Source organism: Topomyia yanbarensis, chromosome 1, assembly GCF_030247195.1.
Source record: "Topomyia yanbarensis strain Yona2022 chromosome 1, ASM3024719v1, whole genome shotgun sequence".
Lineage (NCBI taxonomy): Eukaryota > Metazoa > Arthropoda > Insecta > Diptera > Culicidae > Topomyia > Topomyia yanbarensis.
In genome coordinates, this window is record NC_080670.1 from 176,801,988 (window position 1) to 176,816,464 (window position 14,477).

General features: G+C 38.7%; 1 protein-coding gene across 4 annotated transcripts in view; it reads left to right on the top strand.

Annotated features, from left to right (window-relative positions):
- LOC131682395 (rho GTPase-activating protein gacZ) overlaps nt 1–14,477 on the top strand; it is a 51,781-nt gene that overhangs the window by 23,579 nt on the left and 13,725 nt on the right. For 2 of the 4 annotated variants that reach the window (XM_058963843.1, XM_058963859.1), the window contains exon 2: nt 6,817–7,254. The exons of 1 other annotated variant lie outside the window; for it this stretch is intronic. In XM_058963843.1, coding sequence (XP_058819826.1) covers nt 7,234–7,254 — 21 coding nt within the window. In that variant the 5' untranslated portion in view covers nt 6,817–7,233. Of the gene's footprint in view, nt 1–6,757; nt 7,255–14,477 lie in introns of all 4 variants that reach the window. One more of the 4 variants, XM_058963851.1, reaches the window with a different exon arrangement.

Genomic DNA, 14,477 nt, shown 5'->3' on the forward strand with positions numbered 1-14,477 from the left:
GCAGAACCGTAGCACGGTCTTCAGGGCGCCCCTGACGGACACTCAGTTTTGCGTCCTTTTTAATGTTTATTTTGGCTTTTTTCAGTACGACTTTTGAGCAATAATTTATTGTGTACATGGCACGCTTATCATAAGATATTTTCTGACTTATCCTCAATAAGTTTCCAACGCAGATTATGATTTTAACACTCTTCTAATGCTGGGGCCCTTAGCGGGAGCCAACCCGGCTAACAGCACGTTACGGGCCTGGGCAAGTGAAATTAATTTGTTGAAAGAAGCGGCATTGTTTTTATACATGAGGGATTCCGTGAGAATCCGGCCGACCGCAAAATATGACCATCGTCGATTCGAACGAAACTTTGCAGTTGTGTTCATTTTATGAATCTCCATGATTTTCTCTGGATATTGCAAAAATTTGATACAAGGGCTTACACGTTTCTACGCGCATTAAATTCCAAAATTTTTAGATCGATTACTCTATTTTATACAACAGAACTATCTGAGGACGAATTACAGGGAATGAATACTTCTTCATGAAAAAATACACTGAAAAAAATGTTGTCATTTTTCACAAAAACACATTTATGATAAAAATTCAAATTGCAAAAAAAACCCTTTTTTAAATTTTTTATATATTGTCAACAAAAACCTAAAGAGAAATGAACATTTTAAATGTGATTGCATGATGGAGAACTTATCGGTGAATTTTTTTTCTAACAATGGCTTTATACATGGTTTTATATTTCATACTAATTGACATACAAAACTGGAATTTTATTATAGAATATAATGCAAAGTATAATTTGAAATCAAAATGCCTTTAACAAAAATCTTCCAAAATGCGATACCCCATTATAAAATGTTAACAATCCAATGTTTATCGTTTTAAAGACGTTTTTTTCAATGTATTTGCACAGAGAACAGACATCCATGATCGAACAAAAATATTTAAAAAACGTGTGTAAAAATTTGAATTAATATACGATACACTCTAGCGCCGCCACACCAACCTATCCCAACTATCCGTCAAATCCATTCCGGGACCGGTTCGAAATCCTGACTGGATTCAGTATGGAATCTTGCTCAAAGAAAACAACCGATTCCGACTCTATCGGTTGATGCATTTGAGCTGGAATTCATGCTGGAAGTCCGAACCGGTTCCGGACTAGTTTGACTAGGTAGAGGAATAACCGCTGTCAATTCTGTCGAAATCAGCCACAAAAAACATAACGACAGTAGCGCACCTGGTTTGGATATCCCAACTACTTTCGAAACCGTTAGATATTTTACACAAGTTGAATGCTGAAGATGGACGTCTGTTCTCTGTGGTATTTGGATCATGGAAAAGCTTTCAATAAAAACGTTTTTCTAACAACTTTTGACATATTTTTATAATTCATACTATTTGAAGTCAAAAATACAATTTTATTTTTGAATATGATTCCAAACAACATCTTAATTTTACAGATAAGTTCACCGCAAATTTGTCTGTAATATCATCGTATTTGAGAAATCAGTTGATGCTAGGTGTTTGGAGGCGATGGATGGAACATTTTTTCGAGAGACAGTACGCAAAGATCGGTTTACGGTTACGGTGTGTCTGAACTAAAAGTCCTGGAGATCCAAAAAACTTGTGTGCAAGTATCTCAAACATTGAACTAAATAACAGATTTTTTGCAGAATTTTTCGTAAGTCAGTTTTTTTTTAAAAAAAATGCCAAAATATGCAAAAATGGGGTTTATTATTATGTTAGATTCTGAGAGACAGGGATAACTTCTCAACCAGCATAAAAATAGATTATGTGGTTTTCGAGGTCGCTAATTACGATTCTGATAACAGAATTTAAGAATTCAAAATGACGGCTACACAATGACATCCATTATTTATGGAATATGCGAATTTTGTTACAATGAGCATAAAACTCGATTTACGAGTTTTTGGGTAGCTGATTACGATTCTGATGTCAGAATTCGAAAATTCAAAATGGCACCCATAAAATGGCAATCATTTTTTACGAAATTGGCGAATTTTGTTACAGTCAATATAAAACTCGATTCACGGGAGTTTTTTGGGTCACACAGTTGCCATACTGTATCCGCCATTTAGAATTTTACATTTTTGACGTCAGAATCAGAATCAACGACCCCGAAAACCTATATAAAGCTAAAAATATCAATATATTAACAATGAAAAAAAATCATATCACAAAGGGTTAAAGACATCGGATAGAGTATCCTTTCAGGAGACTATATATCAAGAATACTGAGGAGCCACTTTCTAGGTCAATTACGGTGCATATCGTTAACTTTGAAGTACCACTCCAAGTGCCGTTACGTCATTCCGGTTATGTCCTAGACATGTACCTATTTTTTATGCAAACGAGTAAAACAGAGATGTTTTAATGATCTGTTATTATTAAAACTTTATTCTTTTTGTCATTTTCTAAGCGAATGAATAGCATCTCACCATACATAGAGTTAAGATTGGTGAGCACATATATGCTTTACTATTCCATGACTCGTCTTCCAATTTCTGATCCCCAGTAATTTCAGTCTCTTCCTTTGTATTCATAAAATTTTTCGTTGCGCCAATGCATAAATGATCTCTCCTGAAATATAACCTAGCTGAAAAATGGATATCGAACAAATTTCGACTTCGAAGATTCCGACTCCGAACTCATCTACTGAGTAGCAGAAAGTTCACCCAGATATGCTCAAAATTGTGACATCTTGTCTAAAGCAGGCGAATTACATTACTAGCGACAAGTATTTCATGAAGGACTACCGCTTCTGCATACCCACCCACAAAGTTGAGATCGACGGTGTGCTCTCGGATTCGACCCCTTGCTCCAGTCAGTTAAGATTTTAAAATGGCAATCGCACAGGAGAAAATCTGTGTTCCTACAAACTCGAGTCGGGCGACCTTTAGTGCGACTGATTTGCCTATTTTTTATATCTTTTCGGTTGGTATAATGCTCTCTTGACTCAGGGAAAGTTCGACTCTGATGGCCCTTGATTTTTTGGCGGAGGTTAAATTTTTTCACTTTAGGAGCCGCCAGATATCACTGAAACAAAGCTAAAGCGAACAGCCTCTGGTCGTAGAATTTCGTTAATGTTAATGCATGCCTTCTCGATGATATTCAATTTTGCCTACTCCACAATCTTTGCTACAGCTTTAAGGGGGCGAAATGCTTTACTGCTCTGGAAGGTGGTCTGCCTCATTCATGTTTCTATATAAAACTGAGAAAACTAGTGATAATGGTTGCAATAATGTTAGTTATTTTTTCGATTAGAAGCCTTTGCAGTAGTAATTTACGTGTCGTGCAACTTCGTCATTTAGTTTTGTACCCATACTACTTTTGAGAATAACACCGGGTTCTGATTACCCGGCGGACCCTTCTTATCAGGGCGGCCTAGGTCCTTCTACAAGAATTTCGCATTTTCGTATGTAAACCAAAAAAAAACAGTAAAGTGCCTATTTTCACCATATTGAGGAGAGTGCCTGACTAATACATTTATTATTCGGCCTACTATCAATGGAATGCGTAGAAATTGGCATCAACAGCTTTGCTTCGTTGTTAAGAACTAAGATAATAGCACAAATGCTCTGAAAATGTTAAAGTTCGCATGTTCAAAGGCAACGAAAACTCGAATCGAGTGCCCCTATTGTTGCGCTACTATTTGACTCAATGCGTTGAACAAAGATGGCAGACGCTGCTCTAACCAACGGCTTCAAGTGGGTAGGGTGATATTGGAAACATGGCGAGCTGTTACCTAGGGAGGTGAGCTTTACTCCTTTGTTGGAACCTCCCTAGCGACGTAGACGAAACATCGTCGGATTCGCTTGCTCCCTGCTAGAGTCCCCAGAAGTCACTGCAGTGTACTTCCCAGGGGGCACTTTTGGCCGCCCTGATTCGCTCTTTTTGACGTTTAGCTGTGAAGCATCCTTCACAGCGAGAGTGGAAAGGCGTCTTCTGGGTCCTTTGTACTTAGCCGGGGAAGTGACTGACTCCTTGGCGCTTAGCTTCCTTTTTCCTGCGACCCGACACCAAAACACTAGCTTTCGAACTACGAGTCGGCACTTTTGCGGGAATATTCTTCGGCACACTAGAACGGGCTGGATTGGTCCAGCGAAAAATCGTCCGAACGGGGCAAAAAACACACGACGTCGTTCAATCACCGAGGCTTGACACTTTCTGCTTTTCACGACGGCCACCTCACACGCGATGTAAATAAAACGCCCGTTTCGCGAATTCAGCAAACTTTTCGACAGCAAGGGAGAATTGTGGCCTATCTAACCCTACGTTACTTATTCATAAACATAAAACAAAAATTATCTATCCCATCTGCACGAAGAAAAACCGTTCACAAATGCGAAAATGAACAAAAATTCACAACTAAATGTGAACGGTATCAAACAGCGGTGAGCATTTTTTTTGTAAACAAATACACTCTACGGAGAGAGTACGCACAAATAGGTATATTTCCACCCAGTGCTAAATTGTTACCCTGACAAGTTACAACTACAGACACTTTAACCCTTTCATGCCCAACTTTTTTCTAGTGCATGTAGGGTTTCAAAACTATTTTTTCTTGAAAGCAGTGGAGTCAAGAAACACGACAAGCCTATTTTCATAAAGATAGGTGCTTCCATGGCAGTGCTGGAAGCTGGTCAATTTTTACCTTCTAATGCTCAATACAATTCTCCTAGAAAAATTGCAATATTCCAATTATGTGGAAAACGTAGCCAACGACAGTCTAAATTGATAAGTTTTATCAGTTTTCAATAATATTGCACCATAACGAAGATATATGAAAAAATCATTTTCCGTCGTCAACGTAAACTGTCCCTGGCAGCACTGCTCCATCGGAATCCAATCAGACTAATTGCAATAACTTCAGTTCGTAACTGTTAATATTCATATTAAAGGCAATAATCACATTAATGAGCCTTACTTGTTTTTATGAGCAAATCTCGCCTCAATCAAAAGTTATAGCTGTTTAAAAACGTTGTTGTCCACAAACAACATGGGCATGAATGGGTTAAACACAGACTAGCGAAGTGTCAAAAATTGCAGCCAAACGAACTGTCAAAAAGTGCAGCCAAACGAGCATAAGGGTTTTGAGAGGGTAAGTACAAGAGGAAGCCCATGTAAAGCTTATGGGAGCTTCCGTGATGCCAGTTTACATTCATGGTTGCTAGTTTTACTGTTTTTCTCTCCGCTAGTCTGTTTTATAAAGTGTCTGTCGTTACAACCATTTATTGTAAATAAATCTGACCGGGACTGGCAGAGCCGAAGCGTTTTTATCTGGTGCCTTTGGTGGAGTTTCAGTTTGACGCCCCGTCGGTGTTTACTTTAGCTTGACTTTCGGACAATAATTTATTGTTGGTAAGGGCAAACTTGTTCTGACTTGTTTAATGGCTTATCCTCACTATGTTTACAAAGCAGATGAAAATTTTAGGGCCCCGCTAAGGTTGGTGCCCTTGGCGGGGGCCAACCCTACGCTACGGGCCTGACTGTGAACTGTATTGGAAGCGAAACATTTCAGCGATTTCGTGAAATATTTTAAAACCCACACTGAAAGAAAAGTGTCCTAAATTTAACGTGTTTTGTGTTTCGATTATAGAAGTTTTAACTTTTAGGTCTTTTGCTTCTTTTTCTTCTTGACCTTTTAAACATGAATAATTAAGAATATATTCATCACAGAGACATTGTCCCTTTGAATGAAATATTCATAATAATTATCTGAATAACATAGTAGTATCTGATTTCGCCGAAAATTTTGCCCGTTGATTATTTCTTAGTGGATTTCACGCAGGTCTTCCCGTAGTGTTCAGTTTATTTATAGAAATGACAGATGGCAATTGCACGGCTTTCAATAAGCACACGTGATCTGAGCATATGGTGCTAAAAACCAAGGTTAGGTAGATTGAAGTGGTGCATACTATCAACAGATTTACCAAACAAAGTCCGCTAACAACACCCGAAGATTCCCAAATCTCTATTTCAAAGTTTCAAGTTGATTTGGCTAATGGAGATTTCTGTGGTATCTAACTTTTTGAATGTGTCAGTAGCACATTCCATGCATGGTGAAACTGGATAGAAGTAATGTCACATATTTATCTCACTGTAAATATTCAACTTCACGAACAACGGAACGCAAATTACAACACATAAAATCAACGGGGGGTTATTTGAGGATTAATTTTAGCAACTGAGTGATATTTGACCGAAGTCTAATGCAAACAGGAACAAAAGCTCAACTTAGGATATTTTAATCATCTAAAACTCTAAGCTACGCCAAGCATCTTTGAAAATCGTTATATTTGAAGCCCTTGAGATATTATTCCTAATATTTTAAACCATTATTATCAATTATCTTTTTCTTTTACAATACTAACTGTAAAAAAGGTTTTATACGGTTTAAGTTAAAACATTTTTCTTCATATTTAACTGACGGTAAAGCATCTACTAGCAAATTCCCGTTCTATGGCAACACTGAACTTCAAAGCTCTCCTCTATATTGGGTCACCGCATTCAGATTCTGTAACGTTGCCACCCCCTCGCTTCCACACGGGACACCCCCCCTCATCGAATCTAACCTACATAATTCGGTACACATTTCACCAACCGCCATCGAAACCAACTTCAAAATCACCGCAAATTCATTGTACATATTGTCTGTCCGCACACACACATCCCATCATAGGCATTAGATAAAATGATCCTAGCTAAAAACCGAGGCTTAAACATAAGCAGGGCAGCATTAGTGGTGTGACGAAACAGGGACATGCTGTAATCCCTTCCCATTATAGGTTATAGTATAGAGATTACCGAAAAATAAATGTGGTGAGTGGTGAGTGTGGTGGAAACCGTCGTCGTGGTGCAGCTGCAGACAACAACCTAGAATGACGTCGGATATGTCCTCGTTCCTAGCGGAAACGATAAAGGCATGGCTTGCTGCCTTACTGCGAAAGTTAGTTCTCCGCTAGTGACCGAACGTGGTGCACACGTGTGTGCGTGCGTGTGTGTTTAGTTTAATGGTGCCGGCGGTCACAGAGTGTGCCTATACCGAAAATCTATAACTGCGGAATGAGAAATTCATTTCCCGAGAAAAAGAGACACTGTGATGCACATTTGTTGCGTAAAAATATGCAACCATAACACTCGTAGTGAAGAACAAAGTTTTGCTTAGGAACAGTTGCTGAAATCGAGCCAAAATTAATCTACAAATGCACAGAAAAGATTCAGTCGTAAATAGAAACAGTTTTTTCTCCATTTTGATCCAACTTTTTTTTTCTAGACTTGTCACCGTCACGATATGATTACTAAACTGCACCTCTAGTTGTTACGTTATGCTCTCAATTCCATCTGTTCATGACCCTGTCCCGACCGACCAACTAAATCCGTTGGGAATCATTTCCCCGTCGAACTTCATTCGAGCTAAAAATAGAAACATATCATTAATAGAAAAGACCGAATCCACTCCCAGTGGCAGGCTCATCATCGTAATAGATTCATTGCCAATGCTGTACACCCACCACCGTCATAGTTATCCCACCCATCGTCAACGCATTCGCTCCGATATTGTCATTATTTATTTCCGGTCACGGAATAGCATCATCAATTCCGAGGCACACGGCTCTTTTAGCCGCAGAATCATGCTTTGAACTCCCTTCCGGCAAGGACGACTGACAAACCTAAAGCGATATTAGCGCATTTTAGCGACTCGTAAATTTTATTATAAATATGATCAAATCCATATTAAATTTGCAAAAGGGCGAATAAGATTTGTAAACAAACTTTTATTTTGATGGTTTCTCTTAATTTACTATAATTTCAAAGCAGAAAACAATTGAAATTACTTCTACGAAGGGTAAAAAATTACATTCACGCATATTTTTCATGAAATTCCATTCTGCAGCAGACCAATGAGCGAAACAAGTTTGTTTACAAAAAACACTTTCGCCCTTTTGACGAATTAATATTGAAATATTTCGACTCAATTTCTGTTGAATAACAGGGAAGTTAATGCTCAGCTGGTAGCATACAAGACATAGCGGACCGGAACATGTCTGGTTAAAAAGTAAAATTCTTACGAAATTCTGTTACCGCACTACTTGACATACGACCGAACAATGTGCTCTTTGTTGTGGTAGTTTTTTTGCTAATTTTACAATATTTTATTCCTTTGCAATTTCACATATTTTTAATATTTTTCGCATTTTGTTAGTTGTTCTTTGCTAACTTTAGTACTGTTGTTAGCTATTATCATTATTGTTGAATATTTTACATTTTTGTTGTTTATACCGTTTGCTGCGTTGTGCAATGTTGAAAAATCGATGCATTTACTTAAGGTGATAAAAGTAAGCCTCCTATTGTGACTCTTTTTGAATGGTACAAAACATGCCTTTTTCATTAAATTTATGACCATACCATAATTTTACAGTAATTTTACAAAATCACTAGGCTTCCATGCTATTATAGGGAAGATATTACCAAAAAAGGCGACTAAAAGTCAACTGGTTTATTTCAATCGTTCTATTTGACGATTGATAAAACTAGCATAGGAGCATAGGAATCATCGAAATGAATTTTATGGACCAAAACAAAATCCGGTCCAAAATCGGGGGCACTTCCCTATGTAGTAGTACCATCCGTTCAAGGCACTACCAGCGGACACGAATAGTTTCACAAAAGACTGAATTTGTTAATCATATTATCGCTGTCGACGAAGAGCCAAAACAAGGTTGGGTGGGCCTGTAAACAGAGACATTTATGCGCATTTTGCGAGAATAAAGAATCTGCTTCCAGTATCCAGTACATAATAATTAATTTCATTTTCCAGTTTTAACCCGCCTGATTGGTTCTAAGAAAAGCTCATTTAAAACCTTCAAGATATTATTTTACTTATGTACTAAATATTAATGTAAGCTGACAAATACTTCCACTGTATATTTTAGATATTTTTTCAATTCGTTTATATTTACAGTAACTAAATTAAGAAAGGCTGTTTCTTAGTTATTGTATTCTGCGTACGCAGTTTTCAGATGCGCGCAGATCCTTTTCTCGAAGTTTAAACTTTTTCAACATATAAAACAATGCCTGGCACCTACAGTTTACTTTCTTCAAAGTCTTCCTCAAAGCGTTGGTCTCTGCTGGTGTTTTTTTTATTGATTTGATGGATTTTGAAAAGAAGCAAAGAGCGTCATTCTGTTGGCGACATTTAGCACGAACGGACGTGTTTTGCAGCTTGGCGTCACATGTCATTTGAGTTTGGTCACTCCTCTTAGGGTCACTCTAGAAATAAGTCGTTGAAGAAACCAAGGAAGAAACCTTGCGAGGATGGTTGGAAAGGAATGCAAGTCAAGTTGGTCGGCTTCTCTGGATCGGTTCACGTTTCGACAAGTATCAATATTGTCAATAGTTGTGAGTAGCTAGACAGCAAAGGTCGGACAGCGGGAGTTAAAAAGGGACACACGAAGTCAGAGAAAATCGGGATCTCGTAATCTAGAGAAATTTTGCCGCCGATGATCTCTCTGCCGGAGTTGCTTACAGCTAAATGGCTTGCGAATGTTAACATCGGTATCGGGAGAAATACCGCTGCGGAGGAACTCTCAGCACCAGCTAGCAGATAAATAGGAACCAGTAGCGCCAAGAAGGATAAGAAACCCTACGAAGGTTGTTGTAAAGAGATGTAAATCATTATCAGGTCAGATATACCGCGAAGGTTGGAGAGCAACCAATAAGCAGAAGTGGAAGAACATGAACGATTAACACAAAATAAAAACAGAAAAAGCGCAGTCCCTATTGAATAAATATTTAACAGTTACCCCGGATGGAAGAAGATTGCGAGATACATGACATTTAGGTTTAGTCGGTAGGCTCAATAACTAAAAACTAATCCGGCACTACCATGAACCAGCAGGCAGCGGTGTCTGTTGCTGGTTTTTTTGCGATAACAGGCATTTACTCGATTTGTTGCGTTGAGTCGATTGGTGGAAATATTCCACGTACTCGTTGGTACTGTTTCGGTTACGCATACGTTAAGCCGTACCCCAAAGAGTGCCCATCGATGTTTCTCCGTCGACAAGCCGACGCCAATAGCTGCATTTCTTGGCTCCAGCCATGCCTCAGCAAAAATCTTCATAGTTTGAGAGTTTCTGTATTTTTCTTTTGCAAGAAAAATAAAAAATCAAAAACATCCCCTTGAGAAATTTCTGCGGGCGGGCATGTATACACTGAATCAAAAAAACCTAGCTACTGCTTTTCATTATTAATTCATTGTAAATACAAAAGAAAACAAGCTTACATTTAAGCATTCCTTTGTTCTGAAGTTTCTGCATTTGTATTCCGTAGACTGTAGATTATTTGGAGTATTGACACGCGAGAGACTGATCGTCATAAGTGCACCACAGCGTGGTCTAAGAATAGGCAGATCCAGGTTACAGGGTCACGAAGGAAGGAATGCCCACCACCCGAACACTATTAAGATTGCCCGGGAAAATTCTCCATTTCTGCTTCATGAAGAGAATTTCGCCATATTGCTATATAAATTTGGTAGTACCGACATCGGGTGCTTCTGGAGACAGCTCGTGCAGTCGAATCTCTACTGCATTATCTTCAACTTACACGGAGATTTAGATTTAAACATTTAAAACTAAGGAGCAATTTTTAGACTATCTTTAAAATTAGCAATAATGTCAGTCTTAAATTAATACAATCAAATATACATACAGGAGAATCATTTGAATTTGTACTGAGCCAAGAGGAGTAGATGGTGGCATTTGAATACTTTGAATATACTTCAGCAGATTCAAATTTACTTTTTATGAGAGAAGGAGTATCAGGTACGGGGGAAAAAGGGTGAACAACGATGACAGAGAAAAGAAGAACATCACGCTTGTGGCTAACGGAAAATCGATTACTGCCAAGACAGCACGCAGCGCAACGTCCTTCAAAGTGGAAGACAATCCTTCGAAATTGGTCGTACTTTAAGGTCGTTTTCAGTTTCACAATTGCGGTTAATGCAACCACAGTAGTGAGAATGAAAATGAACACGTAGTAGGCACTCCCGAAAACTAGAAAAAAGCGAAAGAGGGAGACTAAATTTGGATTTTTTTTTTGGAAAAGGGTAGATTAGGGACATAAAAGAAGGTCGCGCGGCTTGCTATTACATCCCGAACCACAGAGTTAGATGATCTTTCTCGGGCCCGAAGGGAATCCAATAGCTGAGACCTGGCGCGACAATATTCGGCGCACGTCCTGACAACATGCCCGATGTTGTGAAATTGCTTTCAACTAATCGAAAACCAAGAATAAGCCCATCCAACGTGTGGTGATTTGTCATGATTTCCAGGACGTCACACGAATGAAATACCGACCCCCATCCATCTCCTTACACCAAGGTGTTGTCGGTTTGCTAAAGAAGATTGGTCTTTGTTCGATAGCCTGCATCGAACTAAGGCTATCCGAAACGAGATAGTAACGATCTGTGGGTAAAGGGTATACTGAATATCAGCTAGGTAGACGGAAGCAGGATCATTGAGCTTGACTGATATTTTCGTCGAAGACACCAAGACATTTTATTACAATCGACTCCGTGGAATTTAATAGAAATATATTGAGGGTTACTTGCGGGCGTATGTGATCCGAGAATCTCTTGGAGATATTGAAATGGAAAACCCTGAGCGATCATTGTACCCCTCGATAGGAGTTCAAATTGCACTGGCTCACGCTTCCTAGAAGACAAACTCAGTGTTCTCAGTGGAGAATTCAATACCCAGCTGGAGGGCTCAAACAGACAAAGGTTCAAAGTGTTGTTTAAAAGTTGCCTTAGCGCACAGGAATTGATGACATTTACGTCAAACACGAAAAAGTTGTATATAAGGGGACTTAGACATGTTGATGTTGATACAAACTGAATCAAAAGCCATATCCGAGAACACTGATGCCTTCTGCTCTTTGCTAGCATGGGCCATTTGAATTTCTGTTGAGAATCACATTCCTTTGCCTTTGCGGAAGCCAAATTGTGTATCTGTTAGTAAACGATTTGCTTCGAGCCAATTTCCGAGATGGAAAAGGGTAATTTTCTCAAACAACTTCCGAATACATGACAGCATTTTAATCGGCCGATACGAGTTGTGGTCAGAGACTGTGGTTTTCCTGGTTTTTGGATGGCGATAACCTTCACTTGCCGCCAGTTACTAGGGACAATGTTATCTTAAAAAAAACTTGTTGAATAAGTTCAACAATTATCTTTCCGCTGTCTTACAGATTCTTCACCAAGTTGAATTTGATTCTGTCTAATTCCAAGACCAGGTGAGAATTCAACCATCGATAACAGTGTTTTGTTCATGGTATCGTGAGGATACGCGGCACGATGCGTTTTCTTTACCGAGAGAGAGAGAGAGAAAGAGAGAGAGAGAGTTCAGGCAGATGATCTTGATGAAAGCGAATATCGAGCGGTTTGAATATTCACTCGTTGGTACTGTAGCGGTTACGCATACGTCAAGCCGTATCCCAAAGTTCGTTGTTTCACCGTCGACAAGCCGACGACAATAGCTGCAGTTTTTGGCTTTTATTAGACTTTATTTGCGTTTCTAACGACGAATACTGTCGATAGCTAGCGGGCAACCCGTCATCACGGAAGGCTTTATATGCAGTGGACTTCTTCGCATACAGTGCTGACCTTGCACCGGGTACTGGTTTAGTCTGAGCTTGATTCGCACTGTCGAGAATCAAGCCAGTTAAAAACCTGTACTCTTCCTCCGGAGGAAGTTTTTTTGAGTGGACTCGATTTTATCGGATATCGCGGTCGGTAACTATTCCAATCAATGTTTCGTGTGCAGTCATACGAGACATTGATGGTTTCTGATGGTCTTGAACCGTTAGAAATTGAGATCATGGTTGCAAATGGTTGCTAACGTGGGGATTGTGACATGTTGTGACATATAGGGCAGGGGGAGTAAGCTAGAACAAGAAAGGAATGTCGTGACGAGATTTCGGCCTTTTAATTCAAATCTAATGATAATCAATGGAATCATATTTGAATGGGAAATTTTCAAATTTTTCTGCATGGAAATGATTGTGGAAAGGAAAAGAACCTTTTATACAGTCGTTGATTTTGATAGGTAATCGCTGGATTCGAACATCGTTGCATGCTGCATACTTCTGTTCTCTATATTCAGGTTCATCTGAAGTTCATGAATGCGATTATGACATGATTGGTGTAGGTCGTCAATCGGTACGGTTACAGTACAGATTGACAATTAAACCACTAGATCAACCAGAATACAAATAAACCCTGTACATAGTTAGGAAACGTGCCCAACCAATCCTTATGTTGCTCGTTCATAATCCAAGCAACGAATGATAGAAAAAGAACGCGCGGAACCTATATTTATAGACTCGCTGTCTTCGATTGAGTCTCTTATGTGCCCTATATCCAGTGTTGCCAAAAAAAAATTCAAAGAAATTGGAACCTTTCTTGAAAAAAACTTTCTTGAAAAAAACTGGATATTCGAAAAAAAAACCTACTTTACTCTTATAATATTTAAGTCAACGATTCAATGAACGTGATTTTAAGTAAACACGTATGTTACATACCTTTTACTGAAAATTTGTGTCGGTTTTTTGATATTGTTGTCCATATTAAAAAATATTAAAGCATTCGAATTTTATTGTAATTGTAATAGTTACAGTCGAATTTTACTGTTTTGAAGGTTTCAATCTACACACACATCAACAAAATCCTAAATTTAAGACCATTTGCTAAACTTGAGGATGCGCTTAAACCTTTCGTACGATACCACTGTAGCAACTGGCTGAGAATTCAACAATTGTTCATCTAAATATTTGACACGGTGTACTGCCACTTTTTTGTTTGAGTAAAATTCGTTTGAAATCGAATCAAAATGTACATTCCCGAACCGTTTTACTCACAAGTAGTATAAAATGAGTTCAGGTTACGGTGGATTCAAAACTTATTCTGGGGCACTCGGCATCATCCCATCGCTTGCTTGAAAATTCTATGAATCAAGTTACAATTTGTGAGAAAAAAAACTAAATAAATGAATATTTTAAAAAACTGATGTTGTAAAAAACTGGAAAAATCCAGTTTAAACTGAAAGGTTGGCACCGCTGCCTATATCAACGGCTCTGCTTGAAATAAGCAGAAAAATTTCGTTTTTGCACGTTGTCATGGAAAGATTTTCTGAAAATCAGGTTTTGCTTCATGCATACTTCAAAATTGAATACAAAATTGATGCACATTTTTCCGACTGATTAATGCAAACATGGTGTAATTCCGTTCAGTACAATGCAAGTTACTCGCATTCAAAATTCTACCTGCTCCACCGCGTTTGCCGCACTCTTTCTTATTGCCACTGCAGTTTATAATCCATGGTACAAATAGGCGAAAGGGTTCGTCTAACCTTGTCCAGGAGAACATAATGAGGAAAAGAAGATCCGGAGA